The 24,820-nt window shown below is 36.8% G+C and overlaps 1 protein-coding gene across 1 annotated transcript in view; it reads right to left on the bottom strand.

Moving 5' to 3' along the window:
• LOC137923757 (dynein axonemal heavy chain 1-like) overlaps window positions 1–24,820 on the bottom strand; it is a 95,418-nt gene that overhangs the window by 51,653 nt on the left and 18,945 nt on the right. The window contains exons 17-39 of the mRNA XM_068767024.1: window positions 23,697–23,838; window positions 22,395–22,622; window positions 21,927–22,025; window positions 21,214–21,357; window positions 20,352–20,532; window positions 19,127–19,287; window positions 17,819–17,918; window positions 16,339–16,530; window positions 15,308–15,485; window positions 14,508–14,640; window positions 13,955–14,182; window positions 12,970–13,108; window positions 12,501–12,679; window positions 11,295–11,458; window positions 10,709–10,885; window positions 9,734–9,857; window positions 8,326–8,423; window positions 8,127–8,199; window positions 4,221–4,338; window positions 2,970–3,148; window positions 1,700–1,862; window positions 1,343–1,453; window positions 54–145 (exon numbers count right to left, since the gene is read on the bottom strand). Coding sequence (XP_068623125.1) covers window positions 54–145; window positions 1,343–1,453; window positions 1,700–1,862; window positions 2,970–3,148; window positions 4,221–4,338; window positions 8,127–8,199; window positions 8,326–8,423; window positions 9,734–9,857; window positions 10,709–10,885; window positions 11,295–11,458; window positions 12,501–12,679; window positions 12,970–13,108; window positions 13,955–14,182; window positions 14,508–14,640; window positions 15,308–15,485; window positions 16,339–16,530; window positions 17,819–17,918; window positions 19,127–19,287; window positions 20,352–20,532; window positions 21,214–21,357; window positions 21,927–22,025; window positions 22,395–22,622; window positions 23,697–23,838 — 3,403 coding nt within the window. The remainder of the gene's footprint in view (window positions 1–53; window positions 146–1,342; window positions 1,454–1,699; window positions 1,863–2,969; window positions 3,149–4,220; window positions 4,339–8,126; window positions 8,200–8,325; window positions 8,424–9,733; window positions 9,858–10,708; window positions 10,886–11,294; window positions 11,459–12,500; window positions 12,680–12,969; window positions 13,109–13,954; window positions 14,183–14,507; window positions 14,641–15,307; window positions 15,486–16,338; window positions 16,531–17,818; window positions 17,919–19,126; window positions 19,288–20,351; window positions 20,533–21,213; window positions 21,358–21,926; window positions 22,026–22,394; window positions 22,623–23,696; window positions 23,839–24,820) is intronic.

Raw genomic sequence — 24,820 nt, 5'->3', positions numbered from 1 at the left:
TGCATAGCATTCGCATATATTATACAATAAGCGTAGAAGAGGATAGAAGATACCTTAGTTTTACCCGCGCCGGCAGGTCCAACTAGCATCAAGCCATGCCGCACTACCGTTGTCTCATATAGTTGAATGATTTTGAATATAAACGCTGAAAGCATAAGACAGATTTCTCTAAAGCATTTACCAACCTTAGCACGTTTTTGTACCCTTCCTTTGATAGATAATCTACTGGGGTATGTCTCGTTTCTCTTAACCTCCGCTATCAATCCTAACTTTGAAATACCATAGATATACAATAGTATATCTATAATAAAACTTTAACTGTAGTCTTGCGATCGATAGAGTTATGGTCTAAAACTCTTCCGAGTACATTTTTATTTTTTACTTTGGGTTGCAAAAACCTTGTATGCCATTGTAGCGTGTATTTTAACTAACACAGATACTGTTTCCAGTGTTTCATCTACTATCAATATAATATTGACATGGAATAGAAAGCCATATACCTCCAAAGGTACACGTGCCACAGGTTGGGCACCTCTGATCGTATCCAAAACAAGTAAATTCAGCTGTGAATTAAACTTTTCTAGATAGCTATTAAAATTGGCGATAGAAAAACCAATCTCTTAGAAATGACAGATGGATTCTTGTGTTGGTTAGGACGAATCGTATCCATGATTGGTTTTGCTATCTACCTATGAACATTTTCGGGTAATATCCAACATATTTATAACTCTATGAGATGTAAATTTCTTTGAAGATGTTCATCCGCTGAAAGCATAGTTCTCCCTCAAAGATCATCACAATGACCAGTGCTTGCATCTAGTGACTTTTCACGATCTCAACTATGTCGTCTATCCACATAGTGGGGATCCTTCCCACGCCCACTTTTCGAGTAACTATAAAGACCTTATTCATTTCAGGCATTGTCTCGACAAAAACTTTAAAATTTACTACTCAAACCACCAACTTGACAGTAACATACTTTCTATCAAACCATGAAAATTTGAGAAATTATATCTTGTCATCTATCATTGTACAACAAAGAAACGAAGAGAGCTCCATCCTTCTAGATAAACCAAAGTCTTGAGGGCCTTAGCGAGCCTAAATCGTTTAGAAGTAGGCAGAAACGACTAAAAGACCTGATATAGGAGAAGATATTAGAGAAAGCATATATTCAGAATTGGATAAACTAGAAAGTGCCAAGTCAAATTCAGAAAAAAAAAACATCAGATATTCTATCGCAAAAACTCTTCAATTCAAAATCTTAAACTTAAAAGAATCAAACGAAAATAGGTCAATGTAAAATAAATCAAATATGGATACTAAGTATTGAATCGAGACATACTGTATAATTCGTCGTATCCTTTCTTCACCAAAATGTTCCTGATCGACTGCTCCATGATGCCGTAATCCACGACCGGGATCTCCACGCGTGGGAACAGATCTGATATGATACCTGTGTGTATTTAAAAATCAATTATTCATAATTCCATATACGTATATTACATCGTGAAGATATATAGGAAGTAGGAGTGGAAGATATAAAACGACAAATTGTCGCGCAATGGAATCGTCGTGAATTGCAAAGGATTGTGATATTCTGATAAACCTCTGCAATACACGACGACGTGAAAGAAGTAGAAAAAGCGAGATTATAGAAGATAAATAAAAGAATCACAATTCTCTTATCAAACACACTTACCGTTAAAAAGAAGCAAATCGTCAGCGAGAAATTTAGGAACGTTGACATCCCTTAGAGCTCGCAGTACAATTTGTCTCTCATCGCCGTCTGGCATCTGTCTGATAAGATTACCAGCTACCAGGATCACCGTCTTCACAGCTCGCATACCGAAATCGTAATGATCCTTCAAGAACAAGATATTTTTGTCACATGTTTCCAACATCGCTGCAACGATGGCCGTTAGAGCCGAAAGTTTCTAGAATGGTGAATATGAACCGGTAGACGCGGCGTTGGTTTCCCCCACTAGGTGGACCAACGACATAATTAAGGTCATAGGAGGTCGCTGGATCAGGACAGCGCAGAATCAGTAATCGTGACGATCTTTGACGAAGGCCCATCTATGCCTTGCAGTGGATGTCTATGGTCTAAAATTATGAATAGATTTTTAACGTCGTATTAATATATGAGCTCTAAGTAAGAAACGGACCAATATAAAGCTACTTTCGCCAATGCAGTAGTAGTCGTGCAACAAAGTGCACCGCCCGCCAGCCCGCCGACAAATGCGCATGCGGCAAACAATGCGAATTACACCATTACCACCAGAGTCTTGACTCTGTGTTTGGCACTAATCGGTGTAACATTACTCCTGAGGATGCCCCGTGGAGGGGTAAAACACGTATTGAGTGATTTAACCGTGGTAGTTGTGTAATTCGCATTGTTTGACGCACGCGCATTTATCAGCAGGCTGGCGGGCGGTGCACTTTATTGCACGACTACTGCTACATAGCGGCAGTAGCTATATATTGGTCCTTTTCTTACTTAGGATGGACTTCCGCAAAATAATGCCTGAATTCATTAAATATGAGCTCTTGCTAGCAAGATTAGTCCTTAACCAATAACGTACCTGGGAAAAGAACGCTGCCTCAAATTCCTAGATTATTGTTGGAAAATTGTAAGGATGTTACCAAAAATATAGATATATGAAGGGGAGAAATTTTAAATGTAAAATTAAATAAAATATAAGAACAAGGAATTTTAAATTATAAACTAAAAGATATCGAATAATGTGGCTAAGGAATAGAGATAATGCGTGTAAGGGTTGTGAATGAAAGGAAGAGAACAAAAGAATATGTGATGAATGAAAAAGTATGTAGCAATAAAAATTGTGAAACACGAGAGAGGAGAATGGAGATAAAACAGTATTAATGGAAAAAGGCCCTATCGCAAATATGATAGCTGAAACAAGAGGCCCACAGTAAGAGAAGCCATAATATAAAAATAAAAAACGTACCTGTGAAGACAGTTGCTCCGAACTGAGCCTAAATGTGGTAGTGATCTTCCCCGCCAGGAGTTTTGCCTCGAAGAAACCGTAGGAAAATAAGGATATCTCGGCTATGAGAGCGTAGTCGGGCACCATCATCGCGATTGGGCGGAAGAGAGCCTTCAGATTATCTGGAAGCTCTGTACGACCTGCAAAAGTATTAGCCATGTATTTTTTTTTCAAGGTCACATTTTAGAAGCCTATTGTACTACCTACAGCATGAACAAGGATCTTTTTTAGAATAACATTTCTTCACGTAGTCTATTTTCATTCTGAACTTACATCCTACTTTATGTTTACCATTCGTTTTCCTTTTTCAAATTATCTTCCATTCATTCGTGTTGTTTTTCATACATACATATTTTTATATATTCTTTGATTTTTAAATATTCAAATGAATTTCAAATGATTTTTAAATGATTACTAAACTATTTTAAATGATTACGCATTTAAAATACGCAAAAGAATGTTTTTTTTTAACAAAAATCATATTTATTAAAATTTTAAATAATTTTTTTTACAAAAGTACAAAATATGTAGAAGTTAAATATAATGGCACACGTACTCGTATATAACAGCACTCCTAATAATACTTAAGATGCCCGTTAGTTAATTATTATGTTGTTTGAATTTCGCTAATTTTATGGTGGAATAATAATAACAATTATTCACACCAGTAATTTGTCTCGATTTCCCAGGATCTGACATAGGTTATATAAATTTAAATATTGAAATAATTTGACAATCAATCGCAGCCAAAAATAATCGTTCAAAGAGCCGAAGTTTGGCCACCCCTGGTATATACTCTATGCTCCTAGTGTCAATTCAAACATAGGTTTGCTATCTTCCATTCATTTACATTTTTATTATTATCATTGATACAAGTACACTATTATTTTCAATTGACGTTTAATGTATGACACCAAGAGACATGTATATATGTCAACTCATGAGGAAGCAACAAAAAGATAAAAGAAACACAAGTTCCATAGAAAAAACTATTGTTACTTTAAACTTAAAAACAAGGAAATAACAGTTTCGGCAATTTACATAAAAATACCTATATTGCTTAAAAAATTAGGAGAAAAAGTTGTTGTTTTGACAATTTCTATAACAAAAACCTATTGTCGCTTTAAAAATAGGGAAACAAATCGTTGTTTTGACAATTTCCATACAAAAAACTTTTACTACTTTAAAAAATAAATTGTCTTTCTTACTCACCAGCATATCCAGGATTCATGGTGATGAATACTGAACAAGAAGCCTTCAACGGCAGTTCGCAGCCTTCGAAGATGAATCTGTCCTGTTTAGCAATTTGAGCCTTCTGGATTGTCACCACCTGGTAATTTTAATTCGACTAATTAGATAAATCTTTAAATACAAATATATAAAATTAGAGTATCTGTTTGTAATATATAAATCACCGCTTTTTACTAAACGTATATGTACATATATAAGGTACATATAAATTTTTTTTCGTCTGTCTGTGTATTTATTACAGCTAATCTCTGCCATTTCAGAGATTTATTAATACTTTTATTACTGTATTTTGAAAGTTGAAGCATTTGATATTTCACGAGCTGCAAATCTAAATTGTCATTTAAAAGTTATATCGATCGGTATTTATATATACAAATAAATAATATTGGAGTGTCTGTTTGTTATATTAAAAGAAACGCTTTTTAATACTTACGAATATATAAACAGTTCATTTGCTAAAATTAAATTTTAATTATAATAATTAATATCTGTCTAAATACGGAACGAATATATCAGAGGTTCGTTTACAGTAGCTCCGATCCCCAGCAAATTACAGGAAAATAGATTGCGATGGAATGGCCTGACATTCAACGAAAACCAGATGACCACGTGGTAAAAACTGCCTTAGGCCTCCCAATATTCCCAAGAGGGAGAGAGCGTCCAAAAGCTACGTGGTGGTATAATATCGAGAAAGGAACTGGAAACCCTTCAACTTGATGCAGAGACAGCCCAGGATAGAGTGGCCTGGCGCAAATTGATAAGGAGACCCGACCCCAAATAAAGGGAAAAGGGAAGGAAGAAGAAGAGGAATATCTGTCTGTCTGTTTGTTTATTTTATTTTTTTTTATTTATTTATTTATCATTTATTTCGGACGTTTGTCCATATTGGTTTTACAATAAAATATATGTAATTAATTAATTTAAATATTTGCCCGTACTCGTGCCGGCTACGTGAACATGAACACGCAGCCAGTGTCGCAGAATAGGGCAGTCAGGCTTATCACTAATTTGTCGTAGAATGTCGTTGGTGCTTCCACGTACTCTGTTTAAACCGGCTAATCTCTGAAACGGCTGGACCGATTTGATGTAATTTATACTGGCATCTAGCTGATGTAATAAGAAGTAACTAGTATACCTTCATTTTATAAAAATTCTTAAATAAAAAAACTTAATAATTTTTTTGTCAAAATCCGTGCAGACTTACGCGGGCACAGCTAGTGGGAAATAAATATCAAATAAATGAAATCGTCGAGATTACAAGTTTATGATTTCTTTTTTGCTTTTGTATCCAAATTCTTAAAGGCTATAGTTCCCGTATTTAAATAACCACAAAATAAATAAATTATAAATTTACGTAATTATAAACACCGTGATCTCTAGTTTTAATATCACAAAATATTTTAAAATATATTAGTACGAAAATAAAACGCAATTAACATTCACATTCCAGATTCCATATTCAAAAGTAATATGTTTATTAAACGGTTTTATTTAGTTCGACCCGTACGGAATTTATTTATTTATTTGGGTCAAAATTAGAAATTGAAATTTAAGCACCTTCCCGTTGTCAGAACGATTTGAAATTTTATTTAATTTATTAGATGACAATACAATATAACAAAATCAATAACATTATAAATCTAAGATGGCCGTCGATACACAATGGCGGATTATATATTTTTCCTTAACCACCTCAATATGGGTATCAAATGAAAGGGCTACACTAGTAAAACACGATGATTATGTCAAAATTTAAAATTCAAGATGGACGCCGTTCCAATATGGCGGACTACGTACATATTTTTCCACAACCACCAAAATATGGGGATCAAAAAACCGTTTAACTTAAAAGTTTTTCAAATGTATTTATTTTTAATAATAACAATATTTATGACCAGACTAAATATATATCATCATCATCATTTTACACGCAGAACCTTCACTTCAAACCCCCCTCCCTCCCTTTTCTACATTTTTGATAAGGCCGGTTCGGAACGGCCTGCATTCAGCATTTTCCAACAACCTTAACAAAGACTTCTGCGTGCCTCGTGAGAGGATATAGCTGCGTTTACCGACTCGACTCCTATTGCATCGTGGTTTTTTGTTAAGTGCATTTACAAGGCACTGTGAAAAACTGGTTGTACTAAACTTTCGACTGCAAAAAGTTACTAATTCATTGGTAATAAACAGAATTAGATTTTTAATAAAATGCTGCAAAACGCACTTAAAAACTATATATAAGGAAAAAGCTCATTAATCCATAAACGAATATTTAAATGACAAGAATCCTTGACAGTGATGTCGCTTGATTATTTGATTTCATTTAAGGTAGAAGTGCTAGTAAATGGCCATGCGTCAGTAGTTGGCCACTTTGATACAAAGTGTTAAAAAATAAGAGTTTTAAATATTGTTTTTAGCATATTATTAGCTTATGAGATGGTATCACCATCTAATAGTTTGTAGATAAAAGTGTGAATGCTGGCAGCTCTGTAACTACAAAATGGCGAATATTCACTGTTAAGCATCGGCGTCCCAAGTTATTCAAGGTAATTTCTTAAGTAATTTATTAAGGATATTCTTTTGGTATTTTGCAAATTTTGAAGAATTTTCTTGCAATTATGCGCTAAACTATTTGGTTTGGAATTTGCAGAAGTATTGCAAGGATTTTTTATGAACTCAGTGAATTCGGATTGTTTACATTAGTAACGGAGGGGGAGGACTATTACTGACATCTATTTTTCAATAAAAATTAGAAGTTGCCCGGGATGGGCAACTACCGAGGTTTTGAAATTTATATGTAAAATTTTATTAATATCTTTAAATTTGACCGAAATACACGAAGCATTGAAACAGCTTAAAAATACTTGTGTTATCTTCTTTTATTTCAGTAATGGGCCGGGTGGGCAACTACTGACTTCAATTTTGGCCAACTACTAAAATTATACCTATTTGGCCTATACGTTGGGCCGCGTGCGTTGTTAATGAATTATTTTTTCTTTTAGATGCCTGGAAACAAAGCAAATTTTTTAAGTTATGAGGAGAATGCAATAAAAAACGCAGTTGAGGATGTGCGCCTGCACAGCACCTCAATAAGAAAAGCAGCCAAAAAATTTGGGGTACCCCGACAAACTTTATCAAATAAAGTAAAAGGGAAATCGCCAATTGAGAGGAAAATGAGGCCTGCTCCTACGCTAACTAAGGATGAAGAACAACGCATATGCACATGGGTGTACGACTCGGCTGAGGCTGGTTTCCCCATAACGACAGACCAATTGTTCTTTAGCATTCAACGGTACTTTAAGGGCATTAAGCGAGAATGCAAGTTTTTAAACGATGAAAATAAGCCAGGAAAAACTTTTCTTAGACTCTTTATGAAAAGAAATAAAGATGTAACAACAAGGACATCCCAAAATCTCACGTCTTCAAGAGCGTCTGTGACAACCGCTAATATAAGAGAATGGTTTAATAAAGTAAAAAGCAAATTAGAGGAAAAGGGTTGTAAGTTCCTAATAAAGTGGAGTTCAAACTATTACATAACATTTTAATTAAGTAAATATAATTATATTCAACCTAGGAATGCCTACGAATGGAATGGAACTGCGTTAAGTGGCCATCTACTAGCGTCTTTACCCTAGGCTATATCTGATAAAGTGTATATGTATAAACCTGTACAGTTAAACTTTATTAAAAGATGTGTTGTTGTGGAGTTTCTACCTGCTTCTTCTCCACAACTATAAAACCTTGTAAAGCAGAGTAGAGTCAAAAAGTAAAATACATTAAAATAAATAGTTGACGATCATTAAGGGTTCTGTTAAAAGTTCCAATGTTGAATGAATTTTAGATTAACTTTAAGATCCAAAGTTCTACCTGTTGAGCCACGACTGAAAGCACTTCGATGTCAATTCTGTTGAATTCATCGAAGCAGGCCCAAGCTCCGGACCTGTACCAACAAGTAAAAGTCAACTTCCTTTTATAATTTACCATGATTGACAGAATGACTTTGCATAATATTAATGTAAACAAAAACTTTTGAAAAAGAACAAAAGAACAAAAAAAGATTACGTACGCTGCCAATCCCTTGAAGAATTTCCCCATAGCCATGAAGTCCAGCTGGTCAGAGCAGTTGAAGACCACACACTGCACGGCCAGAGCTTTCGCCAAATCCTTCGTGATGTATATTTTAAAGATTGTGTCATATAATTTCCTTTAGAATGTCATATTAAAATCATTTATCAGTATCGGTTCAAACATAAGATTTATTATATACATACACACACATGTATATATATACATAGAGAGAGAGTACATATACATATATATAGTATATATATATGTACTCCATATATATATATATATAGTCGCTAGTTCGAAAGCTTTATTGTAAGAAGGGCCATAGTCAAATATTTTCAAAATGTAAAAGCAAAACAAAGCTATCGGTTTTTATTTATATAGAAGGCTAGTGGGCCCCCTCTTGCTTTACGAACTTCCTTTCAACACCCTGAGGATTGAATTTCATATAATTCGTTCTTACATCACCTTTACTCGGTAGTAAATATATTCGTGCCCGTGGACGCGGTTTTGTCCCAGCTCATCACGAAGCACGAGGGATTCTCTGAGTACCTTCACCGGATTGAGCTCAAGGAAGATCCCTCATGCTTCTGTAAACCAGCCGTGGACCAGACCGTGATCCACCTGGTAACCCACTGTCCCGCATTCAGAGGACTTCGGGTCGACTCCAAATGCCGGTTGGGCGTAAAAATAAATGAGGGAAACATCGCCTCTATGTTAAAAGATGCCAAAAGTAGGGAATCGTTTCTCAGTTTTTGTAAAGTAATAGTTAAACATGTTACAAAAATAAAAAAGTAAAATAGTGTAATAGAGTAAGCATAAAACTGTTAATAAAAATATGAAACTGTTAATAAGATTCAGAACGAAAGAGAAAGATAGAATGAATTGTGGAAAGAAAGAATGGAACGATAGATTATGTGCAGAATGAAAATGAAAAGGACAGTGAAAATAATTAATAAGACAAAAACGACCCTGTCTTACCCAAAGATAGGGGAACGAGAGGCCCCCAGTAGTGGGGGCCATTAAAAAATATACATAAATTTGTACGAAATTTCAAGTCTTCATACCTTTGGGTTACAAGGATATCTTTATGAATAGAACTCAAGATTTCATCATTTATAATACAACAGTCAACGCTATTAGGACCTTGAATAAGTTCTCGCTGTTTTTTTTTATTTTCAAAAAAAAATATTTGAAATACAATACTTACAATGACATTACTCAAAGTATTGTCCATCATTAGAGACCACTTTCTCCCATCTCTCTGGTAGCAATTGAACCTCTCGTCGGAAAAATGACTCATCTTCCGAGGCAATCCATGAATCAAGCCATAATAGATGGCGCAGCAGTCAACAGCCTCACGCCTGTTTCATCGCGAGATAAGCGGTAGTAATTCAACGAGATACCTTTGTGGTCTCAGTCTTGCCGGTTCCAGCAGGTCCAGCAGGCGCGCCGCCGAAGTACAGGTGCATGGCGCACATCAGAGTAACGTAACAACGATCAGTCAGTGGCGTGATCACCAGCCTCCCACTGTGATAAAAATAATTTTACATATAAAAACTTATTGCTTGCGGTCGGATATTCTTTACTGATTCCTGATCTTCTACTAGTGGTTTGTATTCCACGTGGCCATCTATGGGTGAAGAAACCTGGTTATATTACCACTACTGGTTTCTATTTACAAAATACCACTGCTCTAATAAGATATTCCTTTTAATATCAACGATGGAGTTAAAATAATAAAACTTAATCGAAGTTAAGGTTTTAGTAAACCTTAACTTCGATTAAGTTTTTTTGGTAGAATTGGACGGAATTTAAGCGGCTATTTCAGAAACCCTAATATATATTAAAGAATATTAACCAAAGTATGTGTTTTGTCAGAGAAGAACAACTTCTAGAACAGTGATTTCCATAGTGGTCTATATCGACCCCTAGGGGTCTATGAAAACCTGCAAGAGGTCTACGTCAGCGAATAAAGATTGTGGGTCCATCAAATGAAAATGGGGGTCCACGATAGTGGATCTCAACACATACACTGATAGTACCTATTTACTTACATCATACTATCTTATAATATCAAAACATTTACATTATTTATAAAAGAACCTATAAAGTAAAAAAAATGTTTATTTAATGTTACGTATATTTTACATAACAGATACAATATTTTATTTTGAGTAATTTTAATTTAAACTCAATTAATAAATGTATAAATTAACGTGTTTTTACTTTAAGTTTTTAACACTAAACTTTACTACAGTTAGAAATTAACAGAAAATCAATATCAGGTAAGTAGGGGGTCTACCTGACACGGAAAAACATGGCAAGAGGTCTACGACACAAAAAAGTTTAGGGAACTCTGTTCTAGAATAATCCATTACCTGTTCCCCAGATACTCGTTCTGATAAGTGAAGACTGAATTGAGGGCGCGCACGTCGCACTTGTTCTGACTGAACTGGCGGTAGTACATGGATGTGTCCAGGCGGGTCTCATCCTGGTATATCTCTGGTAGTTCACCCTCTTCCAACGGTATCATATCCCTTACTACCTCATAATACCTAAAAAAGTACACTATAACTGTAAACATTCCAGGAACAGGACAGATGAAAGAGGAACTGAAAATTTTTTTATCTCCCTTTGTTGATTATCCACGTGATTCAAACATACTATTTAATGTAATCAGACGTTACCTTGCGGAAGTCCATCCTAAGTAAGAAAAGGACCAATATTTAGCTACTTTCGCACATGCAGTCGTAGTCGTGCAACAAAGTGCACCGCCCGCCAGCCCGCTGATAAATGCGCGTGCGGTAAACAATGCAAAACACAACTACCACCGTTAATTTACTGTAACACGTGTTTCACCCCTCCACGGGGCATCCACAGGAGTTATGTTACACCGACTAGTACCAAACACAGACTCTGTGTTTGGCACTAATCGGTGTGACATATTCAAACAAACTAGCTCACCTGAGCTGACAGGACCATTGGAAGTCGTTAACATTCTTCACGCCCTCGTCAAGGAGTGTATTGGTGACGTCACGAGCGTGCACTTCTATAACAATGAGCGCGCAGAGCACTTCGCGCTGGAAAAATGTCAGCTCGCCTTTCACCAGCGCCCGCAGACTGTCCAACTGAAATAGTTACGAATAAATATTGAAATTATGTAATAAACCAACCATCTAACTAACACTAAATAAGAGTCATAAAGAAGATAAATCATTGATGCAAAATGCCAAGGCTATTTTGAATTCTTCCAATTTTCAATCCTATTTTTCCAGCTGAAATTCCAAATGAATTTCTAAGTGTACATCTATGTCACTTTACAATTGCTAATAAAATTCACTTTCGAAGTATTGGTCGAATTCATCTAATAAATGGAAATTCAAGTCACTAAGTGTAAATCCAATTTCCTTTCCAAGTCCAAGTTACTTCTCTAGTCTAAATCCTATTCACCTCCTAAGGTTAAATGCAAGTCACATTCTACGTGGAAATTTTTGCCATCCTCGAAGGGTAAATCCAAGCTACCTTCCAATTGTTAATAAATTTCTTTTAGTAGTTTAACTTCAATACACCGTCTATGCATTAGTCCGTGTTATCTTCTTAATTTAAAGTCAATCTAAAAAGGTAACCTTCTTGGTCTAAATCTAAGTCACCTTCTTGATCTAAGTCCAAATCACCTCCTTAATCCTTGGATTAAAATTCCTTCTAAGACAGACATCTGCTTGATCTGAGTCCAAGTCACCTACTTAATCTAAGAACAAGTCACCTTCTTAGTCTGTGTCTAAGTCACCTCCTCATTGTAAGACCAATTCACATTCTTAATAAAAGTCCAAGTCACCTTCTTAGTCTAAGTCCATGTCACCTACTTGATCTGAGTCCAAGTCGCCTACTTGATCAAAGCTAAAATCACCTTCTTAGTTTAAGTCCATGTCACCTACTTGATCTGAGTCCAAGTCACTTACTTAATCGAGGTCCAAGTCACCTTTTTAGTCTAAGTCCAAGTCACCTACTGTACCTGAGCCCAAGTCACCTCCTCATTGTAAGTCTAATTTACCTTCTACGTAGAAATCATGAACATTTATTTAGTGTAAATACAAGCCAAGCAAAATACAAGCTTTCTAAGTGTAAATCCTTTTGACGTGTAAATGCAATTTACCTTCCTAGTAGACTAACCTTTTGGAGCATCTCCATAAAGAATCCATCCATGCGAAAGTCCGCTATAGCCTGCTCCACACCCGCGGTCCAGGCGAGCTGCGAGCCGGCGATCACCACCTGTCCCGGCCAACGGAGCACCCACTGGTCGCGCGGCAGCTGGTATAGCTCCTCCAATGCTGCCACCAGGGTTAAACGAACTGAAATAAATAATATAACATATAATTACAGGGTTAAGGCTCGAGATTGAAGAAAATTCTTGTTTTATTTCGGAAAACTTAAATTGACAAGAGCGCAAACACACAACACGCATACAAACATACACAAGTGCGCGTGTGCGCGTGTGCGCGTGTGCGCATGTGGGGGTGTGCGTGTGCGTGTGCTTATGCGTGTGCGTGTGCGTGTCCGTGTGTGTGTGCGTGTGCGTGTGTGTGTGCATAAATATCCGACTATTCAGGAGTGATTAAATAAAAAAATAATATGTGTATACCTGTATGTCTCATAGTGTCCTCTAAAAGCAACAACCATTGTTCGACGTTGGCAGACGGGTAAAATTGATACTTCAATGCTACAATCTCGCCTTCACTTGAGTGCATTTCGGTTATCTTCAAATCTGGTTCAAAGGTTACCTGAAATCCAAAAACAGGTAATAGTCATAGATTAAGTTCACCTTCAACAGTGTTTCAAGAGTATTAATAATTTCACGACAAAATAAACTGGTTTACAACTACGTTGTTTTTAACTAGGTTGCTCTGGGTGCTTCTATCCGCCCGCCAAAGGCTTATATGCCAAAATCGATTAAGACAAAGCTCCATGTCAAACTTTTTTCATGTTATATTAAATCAGATCGATCACATTGAGTATATCCGAGCAGTCATAAAAACTGTCGAAGGAAAAACATTACATACCTCCGTGATCTGACCTCACAAATACTAAAAAATTTCAAAGTCACAAATCTCTGCGGCTATTTGTGTAAAGACGCTAACAATACCAAAAATCCATCACTCAGAGTTAAAAATACGACCCAAATTCTGTAGGCAAGTGTTAATAATGCATTTAAAATTATAGAAGGTTGTAATAAACCTTCCTATCAATTAAAGATGCAACGATATCTTAAATATAATGTTAGTAAATTCATTGATTTTCATATCATTTTTGATTCACTGTGAAAAATAACGAAACCATGTTAAGTTCATGTGTGCTTAAACTGTTTTGGTTTTACATTTCCCAGGACTCCTAAAGCAGCACTGATAGGATAATTTATAATTTGGGTAAGGGAGGAGTTTGGTCAGTTAAAATGGACGCTAAAGCATTCTAATGAAGCTTTTTAAGCCTGATACGCGGGTCGTCAGCCCCGATTGCAGTAATCGGAGCTGTTCTTCCTACATATATATATATATATATATATATATATATATATATATATATATATATATATATATATATATACGTTTATTCTATGTAGAATAACCAACCTTGGCGATATTCTCAAAGCACTTTCGAAGGTGAGGTTGCACAGCGCGAGGGTTACGCGACTGCGAGAGTATCTCCAGCAGTTCGTCGTCGCTGAGGAAGAAGAGACGTGGGAAGCGGATCCTCTTCACCTCCATGTACTCGCTGAGGCCACGTGATACTATCTCCAGCAGATGTTCTGCCTCTATTAAGCTGTCGAGAAGCCGACTGTCGGGGCAGGTCACCATTATCTGGGAAATTCAGACATCGTCTCTTCACATAGTGGAAATATATATATATATATATATATATATATATATATATATATATATAAATATATATATTTACTAGCTATTATAGTTTTACGGCTGAGGTTATGTTCATGATGTCCAAGTTACTATGTAGCTACGACAACTGCCTTCATAAATAAAGCCTACACAACTGGATATAGGCTTTCACCATATATTACGGAAGTGCACTGCACCCAGGGTTTTCCAAAAACGTTAACAAAGACTTCTGTCAGCCTTTTTGTGTACTTTTCTTGTGATTTCCCTAACGTAACCTTAAAAAACTTACTTTGGGACAAGCAGCTGCTGTAGCCATAATCCTTCGCCAAATCCTTTCCATGGTGCCGTACTTTTTAGCTTCAAACGGCAGCTGACGTGATATGTCTTCGGAATTGAAGATTGGCTCCAAGTACATCCACTGTCTGGTATACAAAAAACAATTAATAGAAATATTTCAAGCTTTCAAAATAATTATCTAATGGATTCAGGCGTTATTTTTCGGAAGTCCATCCTAAGTAAGAAAGGGACCAATATATAGCCACATGTGTGAATCTATGTCTGGCACTAATTGGTGTAACATTACTCCTAAGGATGCCCCGTGGAGGGGTGAAACACGTGTTGAGTGATTTAACGGTGGTAGTTGTGTAATTCGCATTGTTTGTCGCATACGCATTTATCAGCGGGCTGGCGAACGGTGCACTTTATTGCATGACTACTGCTGCATGGCGGAAGTAGCTATATATGGGTCCTTTTCTTATCCAAAATAATTAACCAATTACTAATTAAAATGAATCCAGTAATTTTGGCCTCACCCAAATATCTTTTAGGGGGAATATACCATAGTCATCACCCTTGGCAGGCGGGTTTCTGCAATCTAGTATTTTGCTACACAGAGGACGCTGCTACAGATCCCTGTAAACTTGTTTATGAGCAGTGGTAATCCAATGTTATTAATGCAGAAAGTGTGAATTATGTAAGATTATATACCGGGAATCGAACCTGTGACCTACAATCGCAAGTCTGTCCTCTAGGCTACCACTGTATATATGTAAATAAATAAATAAAATATAGTAGTAGTATGAACCTTACTTCTGACATTCGATCCACTCATCCACAACCTTCTGCGTAAGCCTCAGCTTGTCATCCCACTCCTCGATCCGCAGCTCGAAGGCCGCCTTGAAAGGACTGAAGCCAAGCTGCTGCGTCGTCAGCAGATGTTCATCCAACAGCTGCAGCGTCTCGTCTGCAATCTTCATGATGTACGTACCTAGAAAAATTTAGTGTTTCGTCTTTTAGATCCATCTTCTGTAATCAAGAGACAAACCGAAGACATGGTGGCCTGAAGTTATGTGTGGAATTTATAATTGGTGGGATAAGTAAATGCTAAAGATGATGAGAGAGTTCGATCCACCATCACATGTGAACAGTAACTAAACAGGAGAATTAACGTCTTTCTTAAAGCTTTCGGTAAGCGCTAACGCTTTTAGAAGTGATAGTAATATAAGCCAAGCAAAAGTTACCAACCAAGTCGAGATTCGACTTTTTGGACTGCCTTTGAGCTAAATTTTTTGAACAAAAACCGCCCAAAACTCGACTCATATCATTCCGCGACCATCATAATCACCTGATTTGGCTCCGTGCTACTTCTGGCTATTCAGCAACTAATACACCAATGCGGAGACACCGGTTTAACACGATTGAGAAGATAAAAACCGAATCAAAGATCTTGAAGGCTAAGGAAAAAGAGTGTTCCAACTGTTTCGAAGACTGAAAAATGCGTTGACAAAAGTGCTTTTTATCGGATTTAGAAGAATAAATAAAGAATTCACATTGTGTAAACAAAGTCACTTTATATTATGATCACAGTATTATGACCAGCAGTGGAAGTCATACGGTAGAAACGATGAGGATCATAATTAAATTGTTGGCGCCTGGCCTCTTTGGTTTTTGACATGACGTTTGTTATGTCAGTTCGTTTTACTTGTCAAAGCTAATTTATGTTTTATGATAATTTGTGTTTTCCTAAAAAAATAAAGTAGATTCCTAATATCTGAATTTTAATAAGGAATCCACAAAATTATTTTATCTTTATTGGGAAAAAATATATAGACACCATTTACCAGAAGTTTTATAAGGCGTAACTTCCATAACCCTGTTCGCCCATTCGTTCAGCATCTTGTCCAGGGACTGCTCGATCACGTACTCCTTGGACGCCAGCTCGCCAATCTCCGCAATGAGCGCCCCATGCGCTGCCACTCCTTGCTTTAAGCACATCTGGAAGGTCTGTTTCTCGTTCATCGTCACCGTGATACCTGACCACCATGAAAAATATTTAATATTCATCCAAGATATTTCTGATCTATTCACTTGAAGCAACTTTGAAACGCAGTAAAATAAAGAACAGAAATGGATTGTTATCTTGAAAATATGGTCCTGGAAAAATAAATTGATTTGATTGACTCAGCGCCGATCTGATGTCTTCAAAAGATCAATCAAGATCTAAAGATTTTTTTTTAAATACTCTATTGAAGGTACGTGAAACAAAATACCTGGGATAGTGGGAATAGTTCAATTAAGTCGCCTAAACTTGCAATGGAAATTATAAATAGAAGGTGAACTGTAAATAGGGCCATCGACCCTTGTGATGAAGAGCTTTACATGTGTCAATCAAGTTTTCCCAGATTTTGTCTTTACCCGCATTCCTCACCATAAAGTTTTTTTTTAAATCCTTTTTACGCACCAAATAATAACAACATATATACAATAAGCGTACCTATATACCTAATGCCAAAGGAGATTCTCACTTAGTATACGTATGACATTAAAAATATTGTTCAAGCCGAAAGTGCAAAATAATTAAATATCTTGCTCCCATCTATTTATTTATATTTTACCTTAATAGCTAGTACAAAGTGATATAAAATAGAACAGTAAATGAACGTATTTACATAACATGCGTTCATTAAGCATTTTAAACGAAATGCCATCCTGTCATACAGTAAAGGGTAATTGATTATGTTCTCCAATAGACATATTAGGCTGGTATACCATAATCACTACACCTGGAAGGCGAATTGGCGATCACAGTGTCGTATTGGTACGCTAATGACACTGCTGCCCATTCTCTGGAAACTTTGGCAGCAGTAGAAATCCTTTCACGCACAAAGTGCCAATTATGTTAGATTATATTTTAGTAAACAAAACATCGTTTCAACCCAAAGACGCCCACTGCAAGGCATCCCCCAAATATCTATTGGCGGATTATATCATAATCGCCACGCTCAGGCGAGTTGGCGATTGCAGTCTAGTATTATGGTACGCGAAGGACCCTGTTGTCCATTCTCTGGAAGCTACTCTGTGAGTAGTGGCAATCCTATATAATTAATGCACAAAGTGTGAACTATATAAAATTGTAGATTGGGAATTGAACCCGTGAGCTACGATCGCTTGTCTCAGTTCTTTTCACAAATATCAATTACTTTTTAAATTCATTCTAAACAAGTTAAAATCGGTCATATATTCATGCATTCGATTTTTGAATTTTAATAGTAATAAGGTTACAAAAACTTATTCAATTTAATATCTGTTTGATAACTGTACCAGCTCTATCCATAAATTCCTTCCAATGCCTCTCCTTCATGCCAGGGTTCCTGACCGCTTGCAATATCGGTATGAGAGGCCTGAACTCGTCGATGTCGTCCTACAAAAAAACTCTTGTGTTAACAAAACATATGGCTTTAGATACAGAATTTCACCTCTGTCTCGCCTGATTTTAATGACAAGGTATACTATGCTACATGTCTAGAAGAAACCTATTCAATCTTGACTTGAATACTCCTAAGTTATAATTAGCTGGAAACAACGACGCGGATAGATTTTTCCATACCTTGACTGTTTGTACTTACTAACTTGTAGTTCCATATTTATTACATATTTTTATTCTATTTATAAAAGCACAGATATTGAAATGGAAGTAACTGAGAATTATAATTATTATGTACAGTTGTTATTTTCCAAAATATTTAAATACGTAAATTTAACGTAATGTGAACCAGGCGTGGGCCAGACCGTGGCCCACCTTGTGGCCCACTGTCCGACGTTCGGAAGACTGCGCGCAGATTCCGAATGCCGGATAGGCAAAAGGATAGAAGAAGATAACATTGCGGCCATAATGCAAAATTAAGAGGAGAGAGGATGCTTCCTCAGCTACTGCCAAGACGTAATTAAAAATGCTATAAATAAAAATAAAACGATATAGATGATTCAGATATTGCAAGAAATTGTATTGTAAAGAAAGCACCAAAATAGTAAAAATAGTAAAAGAATTAATTTGTAAAATAAAAATGGGTAATAAATAAAATGGTGCGAAGTTGTAATAAATAATAAATAAAATAAAATTGTAAATTAAAATTAGCATGTAGTGGCTGATGATGGATGTAAGAATAACGGAATGGAAGTGAAAGACTGGGCAAACTATAGAAAGAACGAAGAACAAAGGGAGATAATAAGAAATATGAAAGAAGAGAATGAAAATAAAAAGAAGTGTGTGAAAATATTAATAAAAAATTAAAAGTCCCTGTCCCAATCAAGATAGGGAAACGAGAGGTACCCAATAACGGGGACCATTAAAAAAACACGTTTTTTTATTTTATTTCACCCCAACCTAAAGCCGTCACTTGTCGAAAAATTGATGTATTTTATACAAAGAATAAAAATAAGTACCAAAACAAGCAAATGATACTTGTTGTAACAGCTCCTAATAGATACCGGACTGTTTATATTTCATGCAACAGAGATAACTCTACGAAGCCGAAATTAGCCGTTTGTCTCTTTCTAAAGGTCGATATGCAATATTTATAGCCGGGTATTGTAAATGTTTAATATAAAGATTACATAAAATATAGTTACCCGAATGCTCAAAGCGACATTTTGTATCTTCGGCAAATCGGCAAATGTTCGGATGCATTTTACCAATGTCTTGTAATACTCGTTCACCAGCGGTTCTATCGTATCCGCGTCCACGTACATCAACGGATTGTCGAACCACACATCGCGTGACTTGAGGAACTCTGAAAGAAAATTCTATTTGTAAATACAAACTTGACTTATTTGGCTATTTTTTGTATCTATGTACTAAGGTAACAAGTTAGTGAATACTTCTGGAATCATTCCACGGAGTACCAAATGCACCGTAGAACGCACAGTCGCAGAACGACAGACTAGCTTGTTGAAAATGACTCGCCTAATTAACAAATCTTATTCTTCTTTTAAACTGATAGAAGCCCACTCCAAGGAACAGAACTTCACCCAAAGACCACGATGTCTGGTCTTGCACTGCTAGCATCCAGATTTTAACTACTTCTTCCTTCCACCTAATCGGGCGCCTACTTGCGCCACGTTCTAGCTCTAGGTTGCCACTCGTTTAATCAATCTAACCATTAAAATGATGCAAACGTGATACACGCAAGGAACTAGAATAATTTTGAACTATTTGATCATTCCCCTAGATCTAAATGTCTATTTCTATATCTTCATCATTTTTTAAATTGTATTTGGCTAACATACAAACAAGACATTCAAAACGACTGCTTTATATTTTAAATAAAGTCTCAAAATCTTCAAAAATGATTATATAAGGATATACCATAATCAACACACTTGACAGGCGGGTTGGTGATCGCAGTGTGGTATTATGGTACGCAGAGGACGCTGCTGTTCATCCTCTGGAAACTTATGTGCAGTGGCAATCCTATATAATTAATGCAGAAAGTGTAAATATACAACTGTATTCCTGGAATCGAACACGTGACCTACAATCACAAGTCGGATTCCTCTATCGCTGCACCAAATCGCCACTAAATCAACATACAAAATGGAAAATTCTATCATAGTATAATCACTCATTCCGTGAGACTTGTCTTGGAAGAACGAATGACTTAAGATACATACATTCGTTCTTTCATTCCATCATTAATGAAGCTAACATCCTCAGGTAATAACCTCTAAATCAATGCATTCAAATTGCCTTGATTAGAGAGGAATAGCGGTTGGTTCTTAGTTTTTGGACTTCCATGTGTAAGATCACTCCACGAAAAGTAACCCATTAAGAAGATAATCATGGTATATGACCCACCAGAAGCCGTCACCCAAAGGTTTCTGTACGGCTCAAACTCCTTCACCAAACGATTCAGATCCGCAAACGGTACCACTGGCTGACCGAACAGCTTCTGCCGCTGGTTGAGTACACGACCCCACTCCTGAGCCTCCTTCATCGCCTTCCACGCCTTCTTGATATCGTTTGCAATCTCATGCAACTAAACCAAAATGAATATTATAATATTGTTAATAATAGCAAAACTAATTACAGTCCATTTATTCAAGGTGAGTATGAGTTCTGTCAAGGTATACGAAATGATTGATTTTAGGTGTAAAAGGTTTAAAGGGGGAATGTATTGCAAAAATACTAAAAATAACTTTGTAAGACCTATTTTACGTCACTGACAGCGACGCATCGAAAAGTGGACTTCCAATTTTTTTTACTTATTTTCTTAGATTGGACTCACACTGCTGCCCAAATTGCTGCATTTGAAAATCCTGCAGGTATGGAGTAGGAGGGCGTAGAGTTCGTAGAGTGCTCGATGGCGCTCCCGTGGAAGCCTTGTTTGACCAAAATCAAGGACCCCCAGGATCCTCCCCCCGAGGCGACCTTGCCTAGGACTATCTCGTCGATAATACCCATGAAATCCCACAGAAATATAAAAAAGATAATAATTCGCTCTGCAATACTTCTCGAAACGCAATTGGACGACTTCCATTGGTCGAATATTGCTTTCTAAAACTATGAATCGATATGAATGATTGATTGATGTTTGTCTAAATGAGTGTTTTATTTGACTACATGTCAAAATATGTCTCGCAGTTATCGTGTGTTCTTGAAAAAATTGCTGTTGCCTACAAAAATTGTCAATAAGCACATAAGAATTCCTAGTCAGTACCTTAGTCATATCGTTCTGCAACGTCAAAGCCATGCACTGCGACGTGAACATGTCTATCTTGTCGAACAGCGTCGCTTCGTCTTGCTGGTGAAGTTTCCAGAACTTCTCCTGCTCCTCCTCCAGGAACTCAGTGGTCGCATCCACCTGGTGACAACATTTCAAGTTATTGGTTTTAAATATTCATCTCTCCTCTACTTGGATAGGATACTTCTTTCATTGATTCCCCTTTATTTCAGTCAAATATAAATTCCACGTAATTTTCGATTATTTTAATATTTTTATGGAAATCTCATCTCCGTAAAGAATTCTCGGCATTAAAATCTTTTAGATATTATAGCACAAATAGTATATTACTACCATTTTTAATGTTTCTTATTCATTTAGTAATAATTTATTTTGTTCCCTTAAATATTTTTTTACTTCTATTTTAAATGCTTTTCTTTAACACCTCCTCTATAAGATGTAAAACACCACTTTACTAACAAATTGTACTCTTGTAAGCATTAAATTTTTTTATAAGATATATATGTAATCCAGCTAGATGGTGTTGTACTATTCGGACGCATTTTCACTACACGGTATTAATATTATCAATCTTATTATTGATATAAAATATGATGATTACTAAAAAAATCTTCTGTGAAACTGAATTTGATGTTGCGTTGTATACATAAAGTTTCCTACGAAATCCTTGTACACATATAGTTGCCAACCTGCTTGGTAATGACCAGGGGCCATCCAATCGCCTCCCAGAGAGCTTTGAAGTCTTCGTTCTCCAATGGCGTGAAGAATGCGTCCAGTACCTCGTAATCCTTAAACCAAAACCAAAATAAAATTAAGTCATATAACAACTTGTTTCACTTATCATATTATATCAAACTAAGTAAAAAGCATTTATTAGTAAAAACTGAAAAAAATAGAATGACTTATAAAACTGCGCATTTGACAGTGCGCTGTGAACTTCGCACGGTTGATAGTTCACATGATGCAAACTTATGTTGTCGTGTTATATCTGCTATCAACACTCTATCCTAAAATCAATGTTTCTGGAAAATTAAAAAGAATTCTAGACAGTTTTTCTTGTTAAATCAAAGCCGCAAACACGTCTAGTTTCTTATATAATCTTATACAATAAGGCTAGTATATTATATAAACATAAGTTTTGATAGAGAATCTTATACCGTGAAAACTTTCTTCATATTATCATCCTGTGTCTTCAAAGCGAAGGGTATGCTCTCCATCCACTCGCGGATCTCAAACACCTGCTCTATTGTGTTTGGCTTTTCGCCCAGCTTCCTCATGACGCTCTTGTACGCCATGATGACGTCATCGACCGCCAAACGCACCTCCTCCGACCACATAGTCAGCAGAGCTTTCATAATATCAGTGCGTTTTGTCACCAGCGTTTGCTGAAATATAAATTGATTACATCATTCTCTTACAGGTATTAATAAGTTTATTAGATTGAAGAAGATTTCTAACAACTCTGTTCGAACTAATCATTCTGAAGCTCAGGCTTCTGGAAGTACGAAGTAAGAACATGGAACTGGTGGCGCAAAAGTAATGTCATAATGTGAAAGTGCTTTCATTTTTACAAATGGCGCAATAATCCACTATCTTGACATTTGTGATGTAGATATATAGATAATTAGTTATTAATAAACAAACGAGTATGTATATCTGATATTACTTTAGCACCACCTGTTATATAGTAACATAACATATAAAACATATATACAAGTGAAATCTTATTATCGACTTAATGATTCAATCTTAGTAACAGACACAAAAAAATATAATAAATCTCTTACGCCAATCGCACGTATTTCCAAGGTTTAAAAATAACAAGCTATAGAGTTTTGAGTCTAAAATAGTGTTCCCAAAATTGGGCCCACGGTTCACAGGAGGCCAATTTGATTGTTAAGATAGGAGGACGTAACAATTTTATAAAGGCTAAGGTCGCCACGTTAGCATGGCTCATAAAACGTGAAACGACGCCGTCAGCGCAGGGACGCGCCTCGCGATTGCTCTCCGGTGAATGGTGCTCCCCTACCATAAACGGAGCCTTCGGAGTCGCGGGAGTTTAAGGTGGGGGCCCTAAACTCTCACTAATTTAGCGACTCTGAGGCGGACGATGGTTCGACGTGGTCTCGAACCATCGCGATAGCACCACGAGGGTTTTGGGAGTAGCATATACACGCATACCCCAGGACGGGCTATCGAAAAATAGCACGGCGCGAGGGAAGACTGCGTGGCGATCCCTGACCGGGAGATTCCGCGGTCCCCCGTATAGCGCAGAGAGCAATGACAGGGGGAGGGGGGGGTTTAGTGGGTAGGAATCCCACATACCCCTGCCTTCCCCCCAGAGGCGGGGCATCTTGAACGTCCGGAAGATAATCCCCGAAACCGAAAAAAGCTCATAAAACCTTGAATATTGACCAAAAATAATGAAAAGAATAGAAGATAAAAGAATAAAATTTTACCTTCAGAGTATCTACATTTATGGAGAAGGGGCCGATGGTTATGTACTGGGGCAGACGGAGTATCAGAGCCTGTTTCGCGTCGTAGTGTATCTGAATTTCCTCTTTTGTTTCCGACGCCGAGTGCTTCTCTTGTCGAAAGTTCCTGAACATTTATAAACAGAGGTATGAATCGATGTTCTTTCGATGATTTATTATTTATCAAATCAGATATAATATATAATAATCTTGTAAAACATGAATTGTAAAATTGTGAGGGAAAAAAACAACGGTATCTTCAAAGTGAACCAACAATCAAAAACATAGTTTACAATAAACATTACAAAGAAAATATTACATTATAAATAGTGTTGCAATGTATGAAACAAAATAAAAATATTTATAGATATATGGCGGACAGTCCCACTACGTCGGACTGTCCTGTCCGCGGCGGCAACATGCGCTCCCTAGCGCATCAACGATGTGACGTAAGCCAGCGGCCCGGATCCCCGGTCGCTCGGCGCGCGCGTCTCGCTCACTCTCGGTCCGGCCGCACATCAGCGCACACGCACACGCAAGCGCGCCGCTATAAACTCTCGATCCGACGCACCTACCTTTGTATAGTGGTTGTGTGAACAATAAATAAGGATTTTCTCAATTGCATCCGTTTATTTCATTTCACTACCACAGAAAAATAAAGTAATTACCATGAAATAGTGTTTTTACTGGCGCTTTTTTATTGATTTTTTCCTGTGACTGGTCAATAACTTTTGACAGTATAAAATCTATTAAAACAACTATTTACATTACACCTCATTTATTTCTATATCTATGGTAGGATGGCCGGGTGGTTTGCGAACGCGGTATTCTCCTGCTGATCCACCTAATTATATAGAGTTGTTACTGCTTACAAATAAGTTTCCAGAATATGGGCAGCAGCGTCTTCTGGGTACCATAATACCACACCACAATCGCCAACCCACCTGCCGAACGTGGCGATTATGATATATCCCCCGTAGATATCTTTGGGGAAGACTTATACCTTGCAGTGGTCGTCTATAGTCTAAAACGACGACGTTGATTTTTGTAAATGTGTAAATTAAAATTAAAAAAGTGCGAATTTCATTATCACACAGTTTAAGTTTCCA

The sequence above is a fragment of the Battus philenor genome, unplaced genomic scaffold (assembly GCF_028537555.1).
Source record: "Battus philenor isolate CCGP_79_NKW_IND1 unplaced genomic scaffold, ilBatPhil1.0.hap1 SCAF_22, whole genome shotgun sequence".
Lineage (NCBI taxonomy): Eukaryota > Metazoa > Arthropoda > Insecta > Lepidoptera > Papilionidae > Battus > Battus philenor.
This window is presented reverse-complemented; position numbering and strand designations above follow the sequence as displayed.